We start from the raw sequence: 23,670 nt of genomic DNA, 5'->3' as shown, positions 1-23,670 counted from the left end.
AATAGATGTTTAACATTTCTGTGTCCTACGCGTGTTGGTGCCATCTGGGTATCTTTACTTCAGGTAGATAGATAGATAGATAGATTGATAGATATATGGATATATGGAAGATTGATAGATTGATTGACAGATTGATTGATTGATTAATAGATTGATAGATTGATAGATTGATAGATTGATAGATTGATAGATTGATAGATTGGTAGATTGATAGATTGACAGATTGATAGATTGATAAATTGATAGATTGATCGATTAATAGATTGATAGATTGATAGATTGATAGATTGATATATTGATAGATTGATAGATTGATAGATTGATAGATTGATAGATTGATAGATTGATAGATTGATAGATTGATAGATTGATAGATTGATAGATTGATAGATTGATAGATTGATAGATTGATAGATTGATAGATTAATATGTTGATAGATTGATAGATTGATAGATTGATAGATTGATAGATTGATAGATTGATAGATTGATAGATTGATAGATTGATAGATTGATAGATTGATAGATTGATAGATTGATAGATTGATAATTTGATAGATTGATAGATTGATAGATTGATAGATTGATAGATTGATAGATTGATTGATAGATAGATAAGATTAGTAGATAGATAGATAAGACCAATAAAATTAATATATAGATTGATAGACAGTAATAAGATTGGTATATTTTCTTCTCTTATTAATAAAAATAATCAGTATATCAGTGCATGAATTACTGTCTAACCAACCACCGCATGTTGCTTGTGAATAAATAACACTGACCCTCTAGTTCTCAATGCAAATAAGTGCATATGAGAACTTTAATCATGTCTCCATGTGCATATGAAAAGGAAGAAAGATATTAATGGGTAGCGCAGCAATATTTAAGATTTATTTTTTTTTACAGACATTGTACGTAAATTACTGAATAAGACATTTTCTTTTAAAACTCAAAAAGTTTACAATTACCCCTCTAAAAAAGTTGGAAATAAGACCAGTATAAAGCTACCCTGAAATATTAGAACAAGAATTTATATCCATATATACATTAATTTTAGTAGTGACTATTGCAAGATCCTAATTAATTTTCATCTTAATTTTTCTAGAATTTATATCCATTTCTATGGTATATGTGCAGATTTATGAAATGCACATATACTATTGATTTTGGCATAGGGTTTGATAACTAATTATGCTAATAATCATTAGAAAGAGCGTAGCAACTCTTTAAATAAAAAAGTAAAAAAGCATAGAAGTCGAAGGGTGAGTGTAAAGGTGTGTTTAAAACCCTTTAAAACTCCCCATTTTACCCACTACAAAATCTAAAAAAATTACATTAGATTACCCCACTCAAAATAAAAAAAAAGCTTGGACGTCCACATAAAATTAGGCTCTATGAGGCTGCTTAATGGCACAAAAAGTCGTGCAATCAAAGGCATTTTGGCAGTGTAATTTTTTTTTAAAGTTTAAGTTTAATTATAAGAGATTTTAAGGGATAAGTCAATTGATGATAAATTGATAAACGCATTTTTCTTTGAAAACAATGAGTGAACATCTTCATAAAACTCAGTATATTTTCCAGTCCAATGTTTCTCCCACCTCGTAGATTGTGAACAGGTTTTACTTTTTCAACTTTTAACTGGTGGATATTGTCGTCCTTGTTAATTTTATCCACTTCCTCTTCCCCTTCCCCCCATTTTGGTCGTTCTTTTATTATTTTCTCTGCAATATTTCTTTCTTTCTCTCCCCCACTATCTTTCTTTTTCTTTCTTTTACCGTCTCTCCAAGTGGTCAATCTGTGGTCTAATCTTGATGCAATATGTCATGAAACATTTTTTTTCAAGATTTTCATCAATTAGAAAATTTGATGCATTAGCATCGCAGTGTTTAAACAATTAAACTATAATTTATAGCAATTTTGTCGACGGAAAATTGTCATATGATTAGTGTATGTTTATATTAAGATCATTTATTTTTGGCAAAAAGTTTTATAACCCACAATACTTAAACTGTTATCACCAAAAAGTAATTTTGAAAAAATTTCAAAAAAGATTTATGAAAATTTGAATCATTTTATAAACACTTCAATATGAGGCTTGGAGTAATGGGAAAGAAATTGGGATTTCAAAAGCAATATATCTTAGCTAATTATAATCAAGCAACATATTTCAAAAATTTTAGAGCAACTTAAACAGTTAATTTGATAAGTAGTACGGCAATAACACGCTTCCAATTATTTAATCTGTGTAGATACTGTAGAGTCTACACTGTGAATATACTGTAGAGTCTAGACTGTGTAGATACTGTAGAGTCAAGACTGTGTAGATACTCTAGTGACTGGACTGTGTAGATACTGAAGAGTGTAGACTGTGTAGATACTGTAGAGTCTACACTGTGTAGATACTGTAGAGAGTCTAGACTGTGTAGATACTTACAGTATAGACTTTGTATATACTGTAGAGTCTAGACTGTGTAGATACTGTATAGTATAGACTATGTAGATACTGTAGATAGATTGTGTAGATACTGTATAGTTTATTAGAACTGTATTGTACATATACTGTTCCTAGACTGTGTAGATACTGTAGAGTAGATTCTAAACTGTATTGATTGTATAAAGTCTAAACTTAATAAATCTTTAAATTGCTAAAAACATAGATTAATAAAGAGATAGAAGGATAACAGATAGAAAGATAGAATAAATAGATAATGAAATGGATAGAAATTATTATTCAAATTACATACAAAATGTCATTATTAAATGCACTAGTTTAACCTATGGCGATTCTTTGATAAAACTGCAATTCGGTTTTGAATAAAAATTTAAACAAGATTTTGTTAGTTGTGTTTCAGAAAGACGTCTAATGGGATTAAATATCTTAAGGGATAAGACAATGGACGATGCATTGATATACAACCCCAATTATAATGGACAATAATACCCCTTCAGTACATCAAAATTATTTTTGTCAAAGTTTGGACACTGCTAGTTTATAAAACAGTCAAGATTCAACAATAGTCCAAAGTTTTAAAACCAACAAATAAGATAACGTGTTTATAACTTTAGGGGCCAGTATATTAAATAGTCCACTACCCCTTATCTTTAAAGATTGAATGAACTTAATATGTTTAACATGAAAAACATTACTAAATTTGAAGGGGGATAATAAAAAAATGTAAGTAAATACTCTTTTATGGCAAATTAAACTTTGATTAAATTCATTTTTCAATTGCAGTAATTTTATGATTTTTTTACTCTTCTAAACTTTAACCATAATTTTAATTTTAGGAGTTGATTAAAGAGTTAGAACGAGGCTGCTTAAAATTAAGGTAATTATTTTTTTTTTTTGTATTTTAATTATTGATACTTGAGAAAATTGTAAATTCCTTTTTTATGTTTTTCTTTGCACATTAGACTCTTAAACTGAAAAAGAATATGAAATTTTTCCCAAAATTCTAAAACTCTAAAATTTTAGATTTACAAACACTTTACATAATTACCCTTGTTAATAGTCAAGCTACAATATTATTTACTGAATAATTCCGTCAGTCAATCATTCCGTAATGCTATGAGCAATATTTATTTCTCGGTTGTTACATAAGGTAGACAGCTGAATTTTTTGTTAAATATTCCCTATCCATATGAACATCTAAAGTATATAAGTACCTGGTCCGTCGGTTTGTTGGTAATGCTTTGAAAGACATAGTTTTGTTTAAGGTTTTGTGATTTTAAGGAATTACAGCATATATTCTTTTTCTTCTTTAGGCCAACTGAACATCTTTTATGTGTACGTTTGTCCTTCTATGATTTTTTTGATTCTCACTACTTATGGATGTTGTTATCCTTACTAATGCATTATTTAATGTTTATATTATGTTATTGTAGATGGTTAAAAGAGCAATTTCTGTATCTATACTACCAAGACGAACTATGTATGGGACCCTTAGGAGTTGACGCTATAAAGGTATTTATTTGTCATTTATTTTATGTATTTTTTGGCGATTTTTATTTTGTGGACAATGTAGTTGGACAAAGTGTTTCAAAAACAGCCTTGTGACGTCATAAAAATACGGAATTATCCATTTCTTTTTTAGGGTTTTTCTTTTCTACTTCGCCTCTCATCTCCCTCATGTTTAAGACGTCACACGACTGATTTTTGAGACACTTTGTCCAGCTACAACTTTCCTGGAAAGTGTAACCTAAAAGTTATTTTTGGGGGTGTTCATTGCTTTCTAGTTAATATTTCTATTGGGATGTTGGTTGTACTCTTAGCTATAATAGGTAAAAACCTTTCCTGGACCTATAAAAAGCTTGATTGTTAAAGAGAACCCTATCGGTTAGCATGATCCTTTAATATACACAGACAAACATCATGTTAGTTTTAGATAAGGATAAAACAATAATATTTATTTCTCGCATCGTATTATAAACAGCTTTCTGCGGATATAGAATGTACAATTATAAGATTAAAACCAGTTTTTTTTAGCCCCGAGGTGCCGAAGGCGCGGGCTAAAAAACTGGTTTTAATCTTATGATTGTACATTTTTATATTCGTAGAAAGCTAGATATAATACGATGCTAGACATAGTTTTTTTCGTATGGATGAGAACTGGTTTCTATCCACCGGATTCGAATGAATACGAGAATAGTTATTTCTCGTATCGTATTATAAACGGCTTTCCGCGGATATAGAATGTACAATTATAAGATTAAAACTAGTTTTTTTAGCCCCGAGGTGCCGGAGGCACCGGCTAAAAAAACTGGTTTTAATCTTATGATTGTACATTTCTATATTCGTAGAAAACTGGATATAATACGATGCTAGACATAGTTTTTTCGTATGGATGAGAACCGGTTCCTATCCACCGGATTCGAATGAATACGAGAAAACTAATTAAAAGTAGTATTTTCATGTATTTTTTGTCTAGGTTTTCGGCGGAAGAAATTGGAGCATTCTAAAAGACAAGGAAAAACATTTTGATCATTTTTAAACAACTTTTTTCCATGATATTATTTTGAAGTCAATTTTGCATACACATTATTTTCATGGAAAGTCTATTTAAAGCAAAATTAAATAAAACCACTTCAGTTTTAAAATTTACAGAGTATATTTTGTATAGGTACTTGTTTTAATTTTAAGTATTTTAATATTACAATTTAAGGAAAACAAAAATTCAAATATTTCAAAATTAATTTATTAACATAAAACAAATCTAATATAAATTTTCTCTATTTTATTTATATTAAAAATACCCAGTAATAATATTAGATATCCATGTATAAAATGCTATCATAGTTATTTTTTATAAAGAATATTAATAAGTTTTCCTATAATTAGGGTAGGTCCGTCCGTCCGTTACAGTTAGCCTTTTTGTTAATTTAAACAGGTTTGAATTGTCCTATCAAATTCAAACTTTTTATGCTGATTCCTATAACAATTAGGTACGACTTAGAAAGCGAAGCAACTCTATAATTGCTACCAGAAAGTCCGCATGTTATTTTAAACCAAGCTGATTTTTTACTTTTTTGATAACAAATTTTTGTATGTTAAAATTATCCTATTCATTTGATTCTTTCAATACTGATTCCTATTACAACAAGGTACAATGTGGATAGCAAAGCATCTATATTATAAAGTCCTAAAAACGTCAGAATGTCCGTAAACAGTATCATGTATTTAATCAGTTTTGCAACAAATTTACTTACAATTTTGTATATATAAGCTTATCTATCAATATTTAGTTCTGACACTCTACTAGTGTTAATATTCGTTTTTTCTTCCATTTCAGTGCTTCGCTTTTATGAATGTTGTCATCTTTGTTTATTTTATTTCTCAATCTAAGTTCTAATAAAAATGTTGAAAATGATTTTTTTAAAACTGTAGGAGAGTAAGATAAGGCGAATCTCACACGTGAAAAAGAAATCTTATGGAAATATTCATTCTATTAAAGACAGAGGTAATTGTAAATCTATTACTTTCTATCGGAGCTCGACAGCTGCGCGTCAGCCTCCTGTAAGCCTTAATCAGATCGACCTATTATAATTTTTTTAATCAGCTGGAAGTCTAACGAATATGGCAATTCCTCTCTTTAAAACAATTGGAAAAGCATCCAAACGGGTTAAATTTGAGGCTTAGTCGCGGCTGACTCGTAGCTGCAGAGGACTGCTTTTTATCTATTCAATACTATATTTGTCTTTATATATTTGGTGTTTCTATCTATTTAATAGTTATTTGATGAATCAATTAAAGTTATACAAGTATCAACAATCTATCTATCCTTTCTTTCATCTATTTATCTATCTTTTCATCCACATGTAATTTATTATTTATCTGTCCATATATATTTCATCCAATTATCTGTATGTATACCTATATATTTATCAATTAATCTATTCATGAGTAAATTAATTAATTAAGTATTATTAAATCTAATTTATTAGCCATAGTTTCTTGTGTTTTGAAATCGTCACGTCATGGGGTAGGTTAAGACATCTTTGTATAGTCCACAAGGGCCAGCTCAAGCTCCACGTCCAAGCACATTATGACTTTATCATTAATCGCCCTCGCACAGTTTTACTTATGTATCAAGCTATCGTCTACGCTTTTTTTATAACTTTTTAGATTATTTTAATTATATGTACAATATAATTGCTGCGCCGATGGATATATGATCTAACACAAGAGTTTAATGTTCTCTAATAAATTGAAACATGGAGCGGGCTAAAATCACGACTCCCTTTCCACTCCCCTCCTACTGGATGAACTAACTGACAATAAATGAGTTTCATTTTAGCAAGCTAAATTGACGACAGTTTTTCCCCTGTCATAATATCCACATGGACAACTTGTGCAACATCCAAGTAATAACATAACGATTATAATCCTTTAATCATTGACCACAGGCCCTAAAAAAGTAGATTTGTAATTATTATAGAGAAGGAATGTAATAAAAACTGAGATATGAAAGGTGATATTTATGTGCTTGTGTGTGTTTTAACTTTGTGTATTTGTATGTTATAAGCGTAGCTGCTCTATATATAATGTTGTATTTCTTTAACTTTAAGGGCAATTACTTCCAGCAATGTCGAGGCATTTGAAAGTTAAAATATAAATAACATTCATTTAGCATTAATTCTTTGATTTAGAAGGTCTATGCAGAAGCTATGGGACTTAGGACTGTTTATTACACCAGTCGCCAAACTTTTTTTTATAACGTTTTGCCTTAACAACTTAAGGAACTTTTATTGAATTATTATTTGTTGGTTCATTAAGTCATATCGTTTCAGTCACTAATTGTAATCTACAGAAAGGTTATGTGTCATTATTGGGGATGTACATCGATTTGACGACCATTGTCTGATCCCTTTGGTTTATGAGACAAAAATGTTATGTAGAATTAGTATTTCTCATTTTATTACAGCTGTTTGGCTCCGCTCCAAAAGTGAATATTATTCTTGTTGTTTAAAACTTGTGTGAGGTCCAGAACCTAATACCTCGGGGCTAATTTACAAATTTCAAGGAAAACCAACAATTTTCATCTGGACAGCTGCAGAGAAACATGTATTCTAAAAACGATTGTTCAAAAAAATTGGCTATCAAGGAGAAAAAAGTTGTGTGGGGTTGGGGTGGTATAAAGGGGGAGGTAGGTTGCGCTAAAATTCCGTAAAGGTGCGAGTTTTAAGGCTTAAAAACAGTAGTAGAACGATAATATTCACCAAATATGTGTATTTCTTATTGAAAAGAATTTTAGACAAAATAATAACATAAATTTTATCGTTCTACTACTGTATTTAAGCCTTAAAACTCTCACCTTTACGGAATTTTAGCACAACCTACCTACTCCTTTATTGTAAATTAAGAAACGATTAGAAATTAAAGACAGAATAGTTGTGACACAAATCAGTAATATAATTGGAGTTGAGTTATTTTCTAAATGTCTTCTAGATTTAGATGTCTCGAAATATTTCCTTAATTGCAGTCATATAATTAGAGTAAAACATTAGAGGGAGAAAGGTTTAAATGACTGTATCTTCCCATCGCAACCGCCTTGTGCAACCTTTCTATTGGATCATTGAAAATCAACCAATGGTGTCGCTTATATTAACACAGCCAAGTACAAGATAATAATTTAGAAGCAGATGAAAGAGGTCTTTGAAAAATTAAGGAAGGTAGTTGTCTGTATATGCATCTATACTATAGATTTGTTGTCATATATACCCCTGTATTTAATTTTTGTTTATCAAATTGTACTATTTTCTTTTAAGAACAATTGTCTAACTCCCTGATATTTTAGTGCAGCTTCGTCTGTATGCTTGGGCTTTTTTGACCATTTTCGGATTATTCAAGCCATTGCAAACACATGCATGTTAACTGAAAATTAACTTTTAATAATAAAACTTAATAATGAAACCCTAAAGTCTATTGATTTAATTTAATTTCTCGTATTCATTCGAATCCGGTGGATAGGGACCGGTTCTCATCCATACGAAAAAACTATGTCTAGCACCGAATTATATCCAGCTTTCTATGAATTAAAAATGTACAATCATAAGATTAAAACCAGTTTTTTTAGACGGTGCCTTCGACACCTTGGGGCTAAAAAAAACTGGTTTTAATCTTATAATTGTACATTCTATATCTGCGGAAAGCCGTTTATAATACGATGCGAGAAATAACTATTAATTGATTTAATTTAATCTTCTGTAATTTTTACTTCATTTTAAGAAACCACTCTTAAATTATGTATTTTCACTATGCTTATTTTATACACATTTAAAAGGACCAAGCTTTATTTAGTATACGATAAGGGCCAGTGGCGTCGCTCCAAATGCATTATTCTATTGGAAAAAAGCCACATCAGCATCCACATATATAAGCCTCATCCGGAAAGACCTTTAAGCCAATTTATTAGTATCCGGAATGATAAACACCCTTGGCACAATTTTGCTTTAAGCTACTCATTCCTAAATTTTTATTTCCATTTCACATTGCAATCTTTCTTTCCTACTTTTGTCTGTCTGTGTGTTTGTATGTGCATCTGTCTGTTTGTCTGTAAGTGCGTGTCTGTCCGTATGTCTGTCTTTGTCTATGTGTATCTAAAATTTATGCACATATACGATGTTTTTATATTTCTACCAAATTTGCTGGTTAAATAGCGCAGCTACTTTTGTAATTTATGTATTATTAACTCCATCATACTGTATTTTCCCTATTTTTTTGGCGGGTGGTCACCCCCCCCCCCCCCCCCCAAGTTTTGTAACTTTAGTTTTGAAAAAATGATTTCTTTTTTAGGGGGGGGGGGTATTTTTTTTAAAGTGGTTCCTTATTTTGCAAGGTTGGTGGTATCCTCCCCCAAAATAGTTATAAAGCTACCCTGTAAAGGAGAGCCCGATCGGTTCAGCGGTTAGCAATATCATTCAGTACATCTTTGTTACATTATTTTGATAAATCATAATTTATCCTTTAACAATTTTTTTAAAGTTTACTTTAAATTGATAATTGTAATTTTCGAGCTCATTACAAGCGCATTACTTTCCAATAAAATAATAAAAATATTTTTGCGAATATGCAAGAACACCACAAAATATTTTTTACATATTTTTATGCAGTTTCAGCGCGATACTTCAATTTGTAACAATTTGAAAAAAAGTTGAAATCAGGTTTGAAAGACGAACCGAATTCAAATCATAGTTTCCAATGCTAGAAAATGCAAATTTTGTTTTCATTCCAAATTCATATTTACGTTATCTATCTACTAGCGGATTCGCCCCTAGACTCAAGAGGCTTTGCCCCAAGAATTGATTTGAAAAAAATTGGAAATACAACCAATGCAAACACTAATACATTTTTTTTAAATGGGGAGGGGGGGATTTTGGGTTTTTGTGGAGGAAGTGGGTGTCCCACCCCCAAAGAAAATATCCTAACACCACTACAGGACCAGTAGGTATATTCCCTGAAGAGTAGAATCCAATCGGTTCAGTGGTTACCGAGATCTTAAGGGACGGACAGTCAAACAGACAGATATATAATAATATTTTCTTTAAAACAATATATTCTTTAAAACAAGCAATCAATAAATCTCTTTTCTATTAATCTATCCATTAATATTTTAATTTGATATGTAAATCTATTTCTCGTATTCATTCGAATCCGGTGGATAGGAACCGGTTCTCATCCATACGAAAAAACTATGTCTAGCATCGTATTATATCCAGTTTTCTACGAATATAGAAATGTACAATCATAAGATTAAAACCAGTTTTTTTAGCCGGTGCCTCCGGCACCTCGGGGCTAAAAAAACTAGTTTTAATCTTATAATTGTACATTCTATATCCGCGGAAAGCCGTTTATAATACGATACGAGAAATAACTATTATTGGTCTATCTACCTATCATTCGACATTGTAAATCTATTTATTTAATCTATGATTTATCTATCTATTATCTAGGTATCTATTTATCATTATATTATCTATAATTCTATATATTAACCCTTTACAGTCGGGCCCCTTGCCGCACCATTATCGGTCGGGGGGGGGGGGGGTGGCGTTCAACGCCCCCCCCCCCCTATTATCTCAGCTCCTATTGAAGCTAGAATGCAAATTTTTTTGTGCTGGTCCCCTAATTGATAATGAATTTCCGACCTTTTATAAGTCTAAGTCAATTTTCACTTCTTTCACCCTTTTATTTTAACAACCTTTGTTTTTAGGTCTTTTTTTACATAAAAATTTCAAACGGCTGTAATTTTCTTATTTTTGAAGCTAGAAGAACAATTTTTTTCCAGAAAATGTTTTTCTTTATATAAATTTTACATTAGAAATATAAAAAATAAATTTCAGCGGCCGCAGCTGTAGTTGGCAGCTGCCAGCCGCCGCGGTCGGCGGAAAAATGGCGGCGGATCTTTATGAAATTTTAATACGTTATGTAGACCTGTAAGAAAAGCTTAAGTTTAAAATTTGATGTCTCTAAGTCAAAAATTGCGGCCACAGGAGCCTTTCAAAGATTTCTGGAGACCTGGAGGATCAGGGCCTGCAGGATCATACCTGGAACCTGAAAGTGACTTGGACACCTGTATTTTATATCAGGATGTACTACTAGAGGATATTTTAGTATTTTGGTATGATAAAATGCTTTGTTTTAGTCAAAAAATATTTTTGCTCTTTACTTGGATGACCTTGCCAGGTTTGCTGGCATCCTGTGCCCGCCAGGATTGAGATATTCAAAAATTTCAACTCTCAGTTATGTGTCATAGCCATGCTTAAAAAGTCACGCAGTTTGGGCTCTTTATCTTTCACACACAGAAAATGAGATAGAAAAAACCGGAGGGGGGGGGCGTTCAACGCCCCCCCCCCCCCGACCGTTAAGGGTTAAATAATTCTCTATTAAGAAACGACCAGCCAAGAAATCTTTCTATCTCTCTATCTTATCTAGGTATCCATGAGCTGACCGAGACCGCCAGCCCAGCCGGCTCTCCCCAGCTGCATAGAAAATCTATAGCTGGCCCGGTCAATATCGGCCTAGGATCTTTACTAAACAGGTATTACATAAAATAAGTGACAAGGGATAGGACAATGGCCGATAAATTGATGTACTTCCCTCTTTGAAAATAAACAAAATTACCTTTCTTTTGGTTAGGATACTGCGAGTTTTCATTAATCAATAAAGATTTAAATTAGTTTTCAAGCAAACGATGATGAAAATGAACTATAATTATAACTGTTACGATCTACTTATTGATTCTAGATTAGCTAAAAAATATTTGAAACACATCCCATACATAAGCCCCTAGAGGCCTCTAGACTCAGGGGGGGGGGGGAGATCGACACCCTTCTTTCGATTTTAGTTTTCATAAATATAAAAAAAAATTATTTTTTTTTAGGGTTGATCATTTTATTCTAGGGGGATTTTTTGGAAGGGTGGTAATACCCCCCCAACACTATAAGTATAAAACATCCCAATACTTATGCGAAGCTTCACTGTAAATGAGAACTATATTGGTTCAGCGGTTAGAGAGATCCTTCGGGACCGAAATTTACACAGACAGACACAGACCATGTTACTTTTATACAATGATTTAAAGTGATTTAAACGGAAAGATAGACAGACACCCTGCCACTTGGTAATTTTCAAACAAGAAGATTTTAATTACTTTTTGTTTAGTAGAGTTGATGTTATCCAAGAAGATCCAACTGCTGCTCCTACAGGTATAAATCTTTCTAAATGAATAAATATCCTTATATTTGCCTGTCTATCTATATACTGTATACAATTGATTTCGCCTTTTTTTAGTAAAGATACGATATTTACCTTTTTTGTTTCCCTAATTTTAGAATATTGAATAACTATATCTATAATACAAAGTAGAATGATGGCTGTCTGTCTATCTGTCCGTCCGTCCGTCTGTCCCTTAAGATCTCGGTAACCACTGAACCAATCGGATTCTACTCTTCAGGGAATATACCTACTGGTCCTGTGGTGGTTTTAGGCTATTTTCTTGGGGGGGTGGGACACCCCTAACCCCCCCCCAAAAAAAACAAAAACAAAAAACCCATTTTTTTTTTGGAGGAGATATCCGGGGTCCTTTTTTTTGTTTGGGCGAAGCTGCTAGTTATTATATAAAGTAGCAAGGATTTTGTCTGAAGCCTATGATCTCTAAAATTGTAGGTCCAAATAGGTTGCACTATTCAACAAAGCTTTATAAATGTCATGGGTTGGTTTTGGTTTATTTTCTTACCTTCTCTGCCCTCCTAGAGATGCTAGGGACGAAGCAACTTGTTTTACATAGAACATTAAGGATAAATTCATATTGTCTATCTATCTATTCTATGAAATTTTTATTCTTATAGTTGTCATATTTCTAACAGGAATTTTTTGTTTTTCTGAATACAATTCTACTTATCTTTTTCTCTGCAGGTTCATTCCTGCCCGGCTGTCCGCTTGACCGCTCAGTTACCCATGGAAAAGAGATGACCTTTATTGATTTCATGATACTTTTTCAAGAATTTAGGTAAATATATTTTTGTTACATTGAAATTTTTACTTAGTTGGTACATATTTACTGCTCTGGCAAATATTGATAGGAGAAAATGTCGTCAATTTAGGTTGCTAACATAGACCTCGTTTATTGGTCAGTTTATTCATCAATTAGAGGGTAGGGGGTGGATGTGGGGTATCGTTATCTTAGCCAGCTGGGAGTATCACTTCAGATAATCAGAATAGTACATGAAAATCTGATGCAACATCCAAGTAGTAATACATCGATTCTTGTGGAGTACAATATATGCTATCAAATTGTTATAAACAAACATGAAATTTTGTATTAAATTTTAATTTTTTATTCTTGGAAAAGTTAGAAACACAACAGTTTTTTTCTGATTATAAATTTTCATTTTCGGGTGGTATGAAATATCAATAAACTGTTATTTATTGATTTATTTGTGTTGGTCATTTGACACTTGATTTTATTGTTTTTAGAGACTTTCATACAACTTTATCAAAATAATATCAAATTCTAGATAAACAAGAATTAAAATTTCCATAAGAGCGATGCTTTTCTCCAATAAGCAAGTTACAGGATCTCTGTTCTTATGTACCGAAGGATCTTGCTTACCACTAAACTGATATGGTTCTCCTTTATAGTGTAGCTTCATATAGGTCCTGGGAAGGTTTAAACTCTGATATATTCTTCATTGTTAATTTTGAAAAGTTATTATTCCTTTCATTTTTTTAATTAACTATAAAAAATATAGTTAATTCCTTAATCAATTTCTGTTTAATAAAAAAAAAATAATTTTATTTTTGGCTAACAACTATAAGCTATTAGCTTCTAGAACAAGTTTAAAAACGTGTAAACTGTAAATAGCTCCACAAATTCATGAGGATTTATTAGTCTTTTTATGCCTTTTTGGTTCGTCCTTTCGATAAATTTGATATTTTAAAAATCTGCCTAGAGCTTATGTTTTACTGTTTTACGTTAAGAATGACCTAAAAGTTAGCATCCTATCTATATACACAAGCGGCTACGCCCCTAGAGGCCTCTAGTGGCACTTTCTGTGATTTTTTTTGTTCAAGTCTCTACGATACCTAACTATTTTGCGATCAAGTCTCTACAATACCTCTTTATGTTGCGTTGAAGTCGCTAACCGATGAACCCGATCGGTTCAGTGATTAGCGAGATCCTTTGGTACACACAAACAGACATCCTGTTACTTTATTATAAGGACTAGTATTTTTAAAAAAATGTGTTAAAAGTTCCAATTTATATCTAAAATATTTCTTTGTAAAGAGTAAAAAGGTGAGATTCTGCCCAGCCCTGTTTAAATGGGTATTCAATGGTCATCTAAATCAATAAAAACACAAATTTTGTAAAGCAGGAAGAAGTTTTCAGCAAATAATTTTAAAGAAATTCATACATTCAGAAAACTCTAATAATGATATAATGATTAAAAAAATAACACTTTTTGTAGATTACAATTAGTGGTTGAAATATTTGGACACTCAATCTAATGAACCTACCAATTAAAATTAAGTATAAGTCCCCGTAGTTCTTGAGTCAACGAATAACAAAACGTAATTATAAAACTTTAGGGACTAGTGTAATAAACAGCACAATAAACCCCTCCCTCATTTGAATTAATAGTATATTATTTTCAATACTATCATAATAAATTAAAAGTAAGCATTTTTTGTAACGATATTTTATATTCAGACAATTGGATGACCGAACCAAATAACAAAATACTAAACATTTTAGAAATCCGACTAATATGATTTTTAAAAATGTTTGAAATTTTTTCTATTTTTATTCTCTCTCCTGGGCTCCATACTAAAAATTAATGTTAGACATATTTTGGCCCAAATTTGAGTTTAAATATGGATAGATAGATATCTTCTTTAGGTTAAATATGGCTCGATTTTTATCACTTTTACCCAAAAATGGTTAATGTTTGTAGATAAAAATTTTGGGTCATTTTCCTAGATGGACAAAATAACTCTGTGTAAATACCTCTCATAGGTATGAAAACTTAAAAGAACTATCAAAAATTGCATTAATTTTAGATAATTTATTTATTATTATACAATAAAAACAAAAATATTTTAGATTAGGATTAATATCTAAAAAATGTCTATTTAAATTTGTAGGCTAGGTCTTTTTTCTCCTTATTTCAGTCATAATATCCTTATAATAAAGTAACAGGATGTTTGTTTGTGTGTTTGTATGTTTGTACCGAAGGATCTCGCTAACCGCTGAACCGATCGGGTTCTCCTTAACAGGGTAGATTCTCATATGTCCCGGGAAGGTTTATAACAATTTTGGGGGAGGGTACCACCACCCTCCCTAGAGAAATTAATTTTTTTTTAAATTTCCCAATTTTAGAAAGAGAGTTCAACGAAAAATAAACGTTAAACGTAAAATTTTTTTAACTTTTTCTTTTAAAATCTAAAATAAGAAATTGAATTAATAAATTCGACTCTCTCCTCCTCAAGTGCCCCTAGAGGCCTCTAGGGGCGTAGCCGCTAGTCTATACTAAAGTTACAGGATGTCTGTTTGTCTGTCTGTGTGTTTGTATGTTTGTACCGAAAGATCTCGCTAACCGCTGATCCGATCAGGTTCTCCTTTACAGGGTAGCTTCTCATATGTCCTGGGAAGGTTTATAACTATTTTGGGTTAGGGTACCACCACCCTCCCATGAGAAATCACAAAAAAAAATATTTTTTTTTTACCTAAAGAGAGTTAAACGCAAGCATTGTAAAGACTTGAAAGCAACATAGATAGGTACCGTATTATATAAAAAAAAAACATTCAAAGTGCCACTAGAGGCCTTTAGGGGCGTAGCCGCTAGTACAAAGTAGTAAGGTTTTTTTAAAAGTTTTTTCGTTAAGATCACGGTAAGTTCAAAACCAATTAAGTTTTTCATTTTTGGAAAGCTATAGATTGTAACCGACAACAATAAATTCAGGGAAAATATTTCGTAAATTCAGCTGGTTTTGGGGGGGCTACTGTAGTATTTATTACGATAGCCCCTTCCGTTTTCCCCCCTAGATGCTAGATGCGCAGCTGCGGGTATTCCTAGAAATATTTGAATAATTAAGGCGCCACTCATGATTACTTTTATAGTCTTTTATTAAGAAAAACCATTTGTCATAAAAGTTCATTTTAAGTTCTTAGGAAATTATTTGTCTATCAACAAGGATTTTTTAAAGTTTAGAATGGGGGGTATAAATCTTCAAAAATCATGGATAACAGCCACAAAAAAAATCCATATTTCAACAGTTAAGTGAACTGAACAAAAATACAAAAGAAGGGAAAAAATCGAAAAGTAGTTTGAAAGAAGTTTTCATTAACAGTATTCAATGAATAAAAATGAATCGTAAAATACTTGTAGAGTGTCAGAACTTAATGAGTAGAATATAAATTTATGACTATAAGCAAAATTGTATGTGAATTAGTTGCAAAATTGATAAAATGAGGCACACTTTTAAAAACATACTTATATTTTAGGACTTAATGATTGATTCTTCGCTTTTTCCAAGAAAAGATAAAAATCATCTTGTTTTAATTGAACCTAGGGAATATTTGGTAACAATTATAGAGTTGCTACGATTTGAACGTACGTACGAACAGGCCTTAATTGTATTAAAAGCTCTGCTTTTAAAAATATCATTAGTAAAAGCCCATCGCAATATTTGGGAGATTTTCGTTGTGGGCCATTATCCGATGCCCAAAAACTAGGCCAGTTTGGTTAGTTCACTTTTTAACATTTTAACGACAATAATCATTTACTAAGTTTGTTTTCATACCACTCGAGGCTCAGGGGAGTTGCCAGATAACAGGAATAGATAATCTAATTAAAAGAAAAATAAAATGGGTATTTCAAAAAATCTATTCAAATTATCTATTAATCATTACTTATTGACAGATCTTTTAAAAGAAAACACAATTTGAAAATAGAGTAACCATCTTTTTTTTAAATAATGGGAATAGATATAAGCTTTATTGTCAAGGATAACCATATCAGTTCAGCAGTAATCAAGATCCTTTTAAACAGACACACAATGAACTAGCCACAAACCTTATCAAGACCTATGTAGATAGAAGGTCCCTAAAATTTTAATTTTTAGATATTAGCGACACACAAAACCTTACTACTTTATATACAAACTAGCGGTTACGCCCCTAGAGGCCGCTAGTGGCACTTTATATGTTTTTTTTGTTCAAGTCTCTACGATACCTCTTTTTTTTTGCTTTCAAATTCTACGATACCTCTATGTTTCGTTCAAGTCTCTCAAGTATCTAATTTTTTTCGATTTTTTTTATTTCTCTTGGAAAGGTGGTGGTACCCTCCCTCAAAATAGTTATAACTTATAAACCTTTAATGGACCTATCAAAATCTACCCTGTTAAGGAGAATCCGCTCGGTTCAGCGGTTAGCGAGATCCTTCGGTTACAAACAGACAGGCACACAGACAGACAAACACACATCCTGTTACTTTATTATAAGGATATATCATTTCAGATACAAGCTAAGAAAAGACCTACAAACATTATTCAGCCAACATTCGGTTGCCTCTAACTTCTATAGAGTTTCCAGGTATAATTAAAAATGTATGTTGAGGGTGTGGGGGGTTGCACTGCGAATTTTAAAAGAAAAAAAGTTGACCCTTAAAATTCCACCTTGAAGTGATACTTTTCTAATAGTTTATAGTCCACTAAGTCGTAAGCAGTAAAAATTAAAATCCATTAAGTCCCTTCTAACGAGATATTGGCAACTTTTTGCACACATTTTCGCAAACGGCAATTATTTCCTTTATTTGGAGTTTTGGTTAATAACATTTTCATAAAAGTTTTCAGTAATAATCATTTAAGATCCATTGTTGAGAAGAAATGACTGAAAAAGTGTGTTTCCATGCAAAATAAGCTTAAAATCTAATGATTTTAAAAATTAGCGATTTAATAGTAAAAAAAAAATATTTTTAACTTTTTGATAGCCTGAATACGTTTGATTTAGTTTTTTTATATAATCTATTCTTTAAAAAGACAGGCATATTCTTTCAGATTTGAAAAAAATTAAAAAAAATAAAAATCGGAATTAATCAAAATTAATCTATAGCCTTTAAAAAATACTTTTGATATTTTTAACCTATATAATCAATAAAATCAATGGAAAATAAAATATTTTTATAAAACAAACTTTTGGAAAAGGTTTAAGATAACTTCATAAAAGTAGCATTTAAGTAGAATATTTTTCTTGTCTTTTAAAAAAATGCAAATTAAACATAGTTAACGACTATTTAATTAGCAAGAATGGTAATAAAATATTTCAATAACTGCTTAAACCTTTTTGTGGCCATGTTATTTACTTAAACAGAAATTCTATTTTGTCAGAATTATAAAAATAATGAAGTATTTTCAAAAAAGCTTGCAAAATAAACGTAATTTTATCAAACTTCCTCACAGTTTATAGAGGGTATTGTTGTAAAATGTTAATTATCAAAATAAAATCTTCAATTTACAACGTTTAAAACACCTAAAAGTAAATTCTAAGCAAAATTAGATTTATTTCCTAGATTTAGAGTAGCTGCGCTACTTAAAAAAACATCTAGTATTAAAACCAATCAGCTGATCAAATTACTATAGACATTATTTGTTGGGTTGTTATTAACTGAAACATTTATTTTCTTTTTAATTCTAAAACGATGCTTGCCATGCTAAAAACGCTACGCCCCCAGCAATCATTATGGGCACTAGAATTTAATCCCCTCTATTTTTTAATTTAAGTTTTACAAAAAAAAAACAAGGACCACATCTGTTCAGCGGATAACGAGTTCCTTTGCTAGAGACAGATATACATACATCCCGTTATTTCCATATAAGGACTAGCGGCTACGTACCCTTAAATCCTCTAGGGACACTTGGGGATAGGAAGGGGAGGGAGGGGGGGGGGGGTGGAGAGTCGCAACTACACTTAAGATCATAGTTTTTCAAAAATTTTAGAGGGTTATTTTTTGTTAGGAGCAATTTTTATATTGTGGAGGTACCCTTTCCCAAAATAGTTATAAACATGGCCAGGACAAATGTATAAAAAGCTTTAATGTAAAGAAAAACCATATCTGTCTAGCAGTTAGTGAGATCCTTTGAGACAAATAGATAAATAGACATCATGTTACTGTTATATAAGGATAAAAATCAAAGACACCCAAGCTTTTTTGGGATTCAAATTAAAAAAAGAGTTATGCGACAGGTTTGTGGGTAAAATGATGCACGGAGTATCAAAATGCAGTTTCACACTAACTTGAAACTTATATTGTGGGATCAGAACAAAAATTTTAGTATTATTTTTTATGAACATTCTTCTTATTAATATTTTTGACAAACTGAATTTGTGATATATTTTTATTCATGAAAGTACCCCCTTGCAAAAATTTCAAAACAAACTAACATGCTAAAATTTATTGGGTTATACTTTGATCATTGTCAAAATAAAACATTTATGACAACAACCATTAGTAGCAAAGCACAAAAAATCTTGTAATGGTCAAATGCACAAAGTGAGAGCAGATGTTAAGTTTTCTTAACAAATACAAATTAGAGGAGAGAATATGTAATATGTCTTTTGAAGCATGACCAACAGACAGACAAAAAGGCATTGTAAAGAATAAATGTCAAAAGAATCTTCACTGAATATTTCAGCTGTCTCCAATAAGACCTAAGAAAATTACATTTTCCCCTTAGTGTTACGGACTAACTAACACACAGAAAAAGTGAATTATAGAGTAGCTTCACCACTAAAGATTTGATTCTGAATAGTATTAGCTCAAACACCCCCTCACTCCTAAACAAAGCAGCTTCACATTGCTGAAATCTAATATGAATTATCATAAACATTAACAGTCCTTTTAAAGAAGATTGTAATTATAGAGTAGCAGCACTTAACTACTTAACTATAATTAAAGAAGAAAGTTATTTGTAGATACAAATTTATTTAAATATGCTCTGATGAAAATTCAATTTTAGCTCTCATTAGAAAATAAAATATTAATAAAAAATAAAATAAAGGCAGCCGTTAGTAATATTTAAGTAAAAAAGGACCTAAAAACAAAGGTTGTTAAATAAAAGGATGAAGAAAGCGAAAATTTACTTTGACTCACTTATAGTCGGAAATTTATTATCAAACAGGGGACATACACAGAAATTTTAAGACCTCTAGCTCTAATAGTGGCTCAGATAATAGGGGAGGGGGCGTCGAACACCACCACCTCACCCCCGACCGATAAAGATGCGGCAAGGGGCCCGACTGTTAAGAATTAAGTAAATTATACAATATGACATTTAGTCAAATTTCAAACAAAAATTTTTTTATTAATTCATTTATAAAAATCAATATTATAAATATGAACTCACAAAGAGACGTTGTATGTTATCATAATACATTTAGTCTGCTATGTAAAACAAAACAAATTTTTTTCTTCTTTCATTGCAGGGATGATTCTGGTACAAAAAAAACAAAAAATAATAAATTAATTCTAATTTAATTTGATATTACCGTACAATATTTTTTTATGTACATAATTTAAGAAATATATTCATAACATCTTCACCTGTCATAAAGACGACATATAAAATCAACATCCTGATAAGGATATTAAAGTTTATGTTAAAAATTTTCAAATTCATTTTATGCTTAAGAAGGAACGAGAAGGAATTGAATCTCAACATTAACTTGTTATTTTGCTTGTATATTTATCATATTTGTTTACAGTTTATTGGTAAAGTTTGGTAATACTTTATTTCGAGTCTATCATGCAGTGGTTGGGTGGCTACTGTAATAACCAAGAATTGAAAATTATAATCAAAATGATACTAATTTATTGTTATATTTTCGGATACAATGAATAATATGACGATAATATTATCGTCAAAAAATTCCCTGGTTCCAGTGTTAGGGACCTTTTTCGTCTGCTAGTTTTCTACTATTCTGTAGCGACTTGGCTATGTTAAAGTCGGTCCCCACCTCGTGGGCATACATTTAGTCAACCTTTACCCCTTCTATTTTTTTTACTTTAACACTTGGAGAACATATTTCTGGTAAATAACAGCAAACATTTTTTTTAGATTTAGTCGTTCGGAATCAAATCCATTAGAGACAGAACAGTGTTCAGAAGGAGAAGGTAAGTTTATTCTATTCTCTCTCCCTCTCTCTCTCTCTCTCTCTCTCTCTCTCTCTCTCTCTCTCTCTCTCTCTCTCTCTCTCTCTCTCTCTCTCTCTCTCTCTCTCTCTCTCTCTCTCTCTCTCTCTCTCTCTCTCTCTCTCTCTCTCTCTCTCTCTCTCTCTCTCTATCTGTCTTTTTCTAATCATACCTAACCAAATCATTTTTTGTTATAATTTTAGAAAGCTTAACCAAACCAGTACAGCTTGATTATGAAGAATTTACTTGGAGGTATATAGAATTAATATTTTTCTTTGTGTAATTTTGTACTGTAAGTTAGTTAACTTATTGGTATTTTTAGAAAAGAGATAGTTTAATAAAATTGAACATTATTTTTAGTTACACTATCTTCAAGTACTAGCGGCCTTTCAAATATACATTTAAAATATTTTTTGGGCTAGTAATTTTTTTTGGGGAGGATTGTGATAATCTCCTCCAAAATAGATTTAAACCTTCCCAGGACCTATGAGAAGGTACCCTGTAAAGTAGAACCATATCAGTTTAGCCGTTAGTGAGATCCTTCGGTACAAACAGACCGACAGACAAATATCCTGTAATTGTACGATAAGGATTTTCATATTTTCATTAAAAAATCGTCGATTAGAACTTTAAAAATCTTCCAAATCAATCACAACACATTTTTTAGAAGTCACAGAAGAGAGTTTTACTGGAGTCCTTTGGCAAAAGGCAGTATCATTCATTATGACGGCAAAATTACAAAGGTAAATATGTAAACAACTTAGATACTATATCAGTGATAAATCAATTGCAGAAAATTCGAATTTATATTAATTAAAGGCACCAAATATGTACATTGTTTTGTTGCATTTTATGAAACATTCTGAGAGGTTTGGTGATTAACATATAAGCTTTCGTGATTATTTCTTGTGAAGAAAAAAATATAATTTGTATAACAAACTATCTATCTTAATTAAAGAACTTACGTGGCAACGCCCTTTAAGAGGCGATTCGTCATATTTGTAAAATGGCTTTGATAGGCTATTTTAGGTTATATTGGGTTAAGTGATTGCCCACAGGTTTAGAGCCCCCCGGCCGCAGGGGCTAGAAAGAGGAGAAAAGCTACTCTGAAAAAAAACGAAGAATAGCCCCTTAAGGAGCGTTGTCATGAAAGGAATTATACCCAACTATTTATCTAAATAACTATCTGTCTAACTAACTATATATATCTAACTATCTTTAAATTGAAATCAAATTTATCTTTCTAGATAAATTTATATCTATCTAACTATACATATTTATCTATCTATCTAAACAATTAACTATCTATCTAACTATTTATGTTTACAGGGCCTGGAGATGCCTGCTGAAGGATTCATGACCTTTCTGAAAGAATATCAGGGAGAAAATGTCTCTTTAGAACAAGCTGTAGAACTTTTATCCAGGTAAAAATTGTTCATTTTTACCTCTAACATTTCCGCTAGACAAAAATATAGTTTCTTTGTTCTTGTATTATTGAAAACATTTAATATATCCAAAGCTACTTAAAATTAGGGGAAAAATTATGGATCCGGTAATCTAAAATATGGAGAGTGTCCAAATCCAAATTAAACCCCTTCAGTTCCATAGACTAATATCAACCTCTTTTTTTTTATAAAAGGGGAGGTAGGTTGTGCTAAAATTACGTAAAGGTGTGAGTTTAAAGGCTTAAAAACAGTAGTAGAAAGATAATATTTACTGAATATGTGTATTCCTTATCGTAAAGAACTATAGATATATTTTTTAAGTTAACATAAATGTTATCCTTCTACTACTGTTTTTAAGCCTTAAACATCACACCTTTACGAATTTTAGCACAGCCTACCTCCCCCTTTTAAACCAATTAATATAGTTTGTTATTGAGATCTTACTAAACATACTAACAATTACACTATTTAAGAAATAAACTCATGTATATTTATGTATCTCTAGGTTCGAGCCCGACCCCCGACTACGAGCTAGAGAAGTTTTGAGCTATGAAGGCTTTGCTTCCTATCTTATGGACTCTGAAAATGATGCTGTTCAATTTAACAAAGGAAAATTTTATCAAGTGGATTTATTTCAGAATAAAATTGCCTAGATTAGACTATTATTTAGTAGAGAGGGAAGGGACATTGGATTTTTTATTACAATAGTACCCAAAGTTTTATAATCACAGTTTTTTGGGTTGTCTCAAATACTTTTGGTACACTAATCAAATTTTGATTGGTTGTTTTTATTAACTATCAGTGGCCAAAAATTATGACCAATAATTTTAGTCGAAACAAGGGACAATTCGTCTACTATATTTGAAACTAGTGGCTTCACCTCTAGCCTCTAGGGGCTTTTCCCAAGAGGTTTTATCAAACTAATTTTTCGTGTTTTAGATTTTAAAGAAAATTAAAAAAAAAAAATTTTTTTTTGATGGGGGGTATTTTAAATTTTTTTTTTGAGGGGGGGTATTTTAAATTTTTTTTTTGAGGG

The 23,670-nt window shown here is 31.2% G+C and overlaps 1 protein-coding gene across 1 annotated transcript; it reads left to right on the top strand.

The window, feature by feature from the left end:
- Window positions 1–6: 6 nt before the first annotated feature.
- Window positions 7–23,287, top strand: LOC145328414 (uncharacterized). Its single transcript, XM_080172053.1, has 14 exons — window positions 7–63; window positions 3,292–3,332; window positions 3,889–3,967; window positions 4,932–4,972; window positions 5,890–5,960; window positions 11,435–11,540; window positions 12,164–12,207; window positions 12,917–13,010; window positions 17,520–17,594; window positions 21,116–21,171; window positions 21,393–21,441; window positions 21,857–21,932; window positions 22,519–22,613; window positions 23,140–23,287. Exons 3-14 carry the CDS (start codon window positions 3,938–3,940, stop codon window positions 23,285–23,287), a joined length of 885 nt encoding a protein of 294 aa, XP_080028179.1. The 5' UTR covers window positions 7–63; window positions 3,292–3,332; window positions 3,889–3,937.
- The last annotated feature ends 383 nt before the right edge of the window (window positions 23,288–23,670 follow it).

The sequence above is a fragment of the Acartia tonsa genome, chromosome 9 (genome assembly GCF_053477335.1).
Source record: "Acartia tonsa isolate MP-2025a chromosome 9, ASM5347733v1, whole genome shotgun sequence".
NCBI classification, from domain to species: domain Eukaryota; kingdom Metazoa; phylum Arthropoda; class Copepoda; order Calanoida; family Acartiidae; genus Acartia; species Acartia tonsa.
This window is presented reverse-complemented; position numbering and strand designations above follow the sequence as displayed.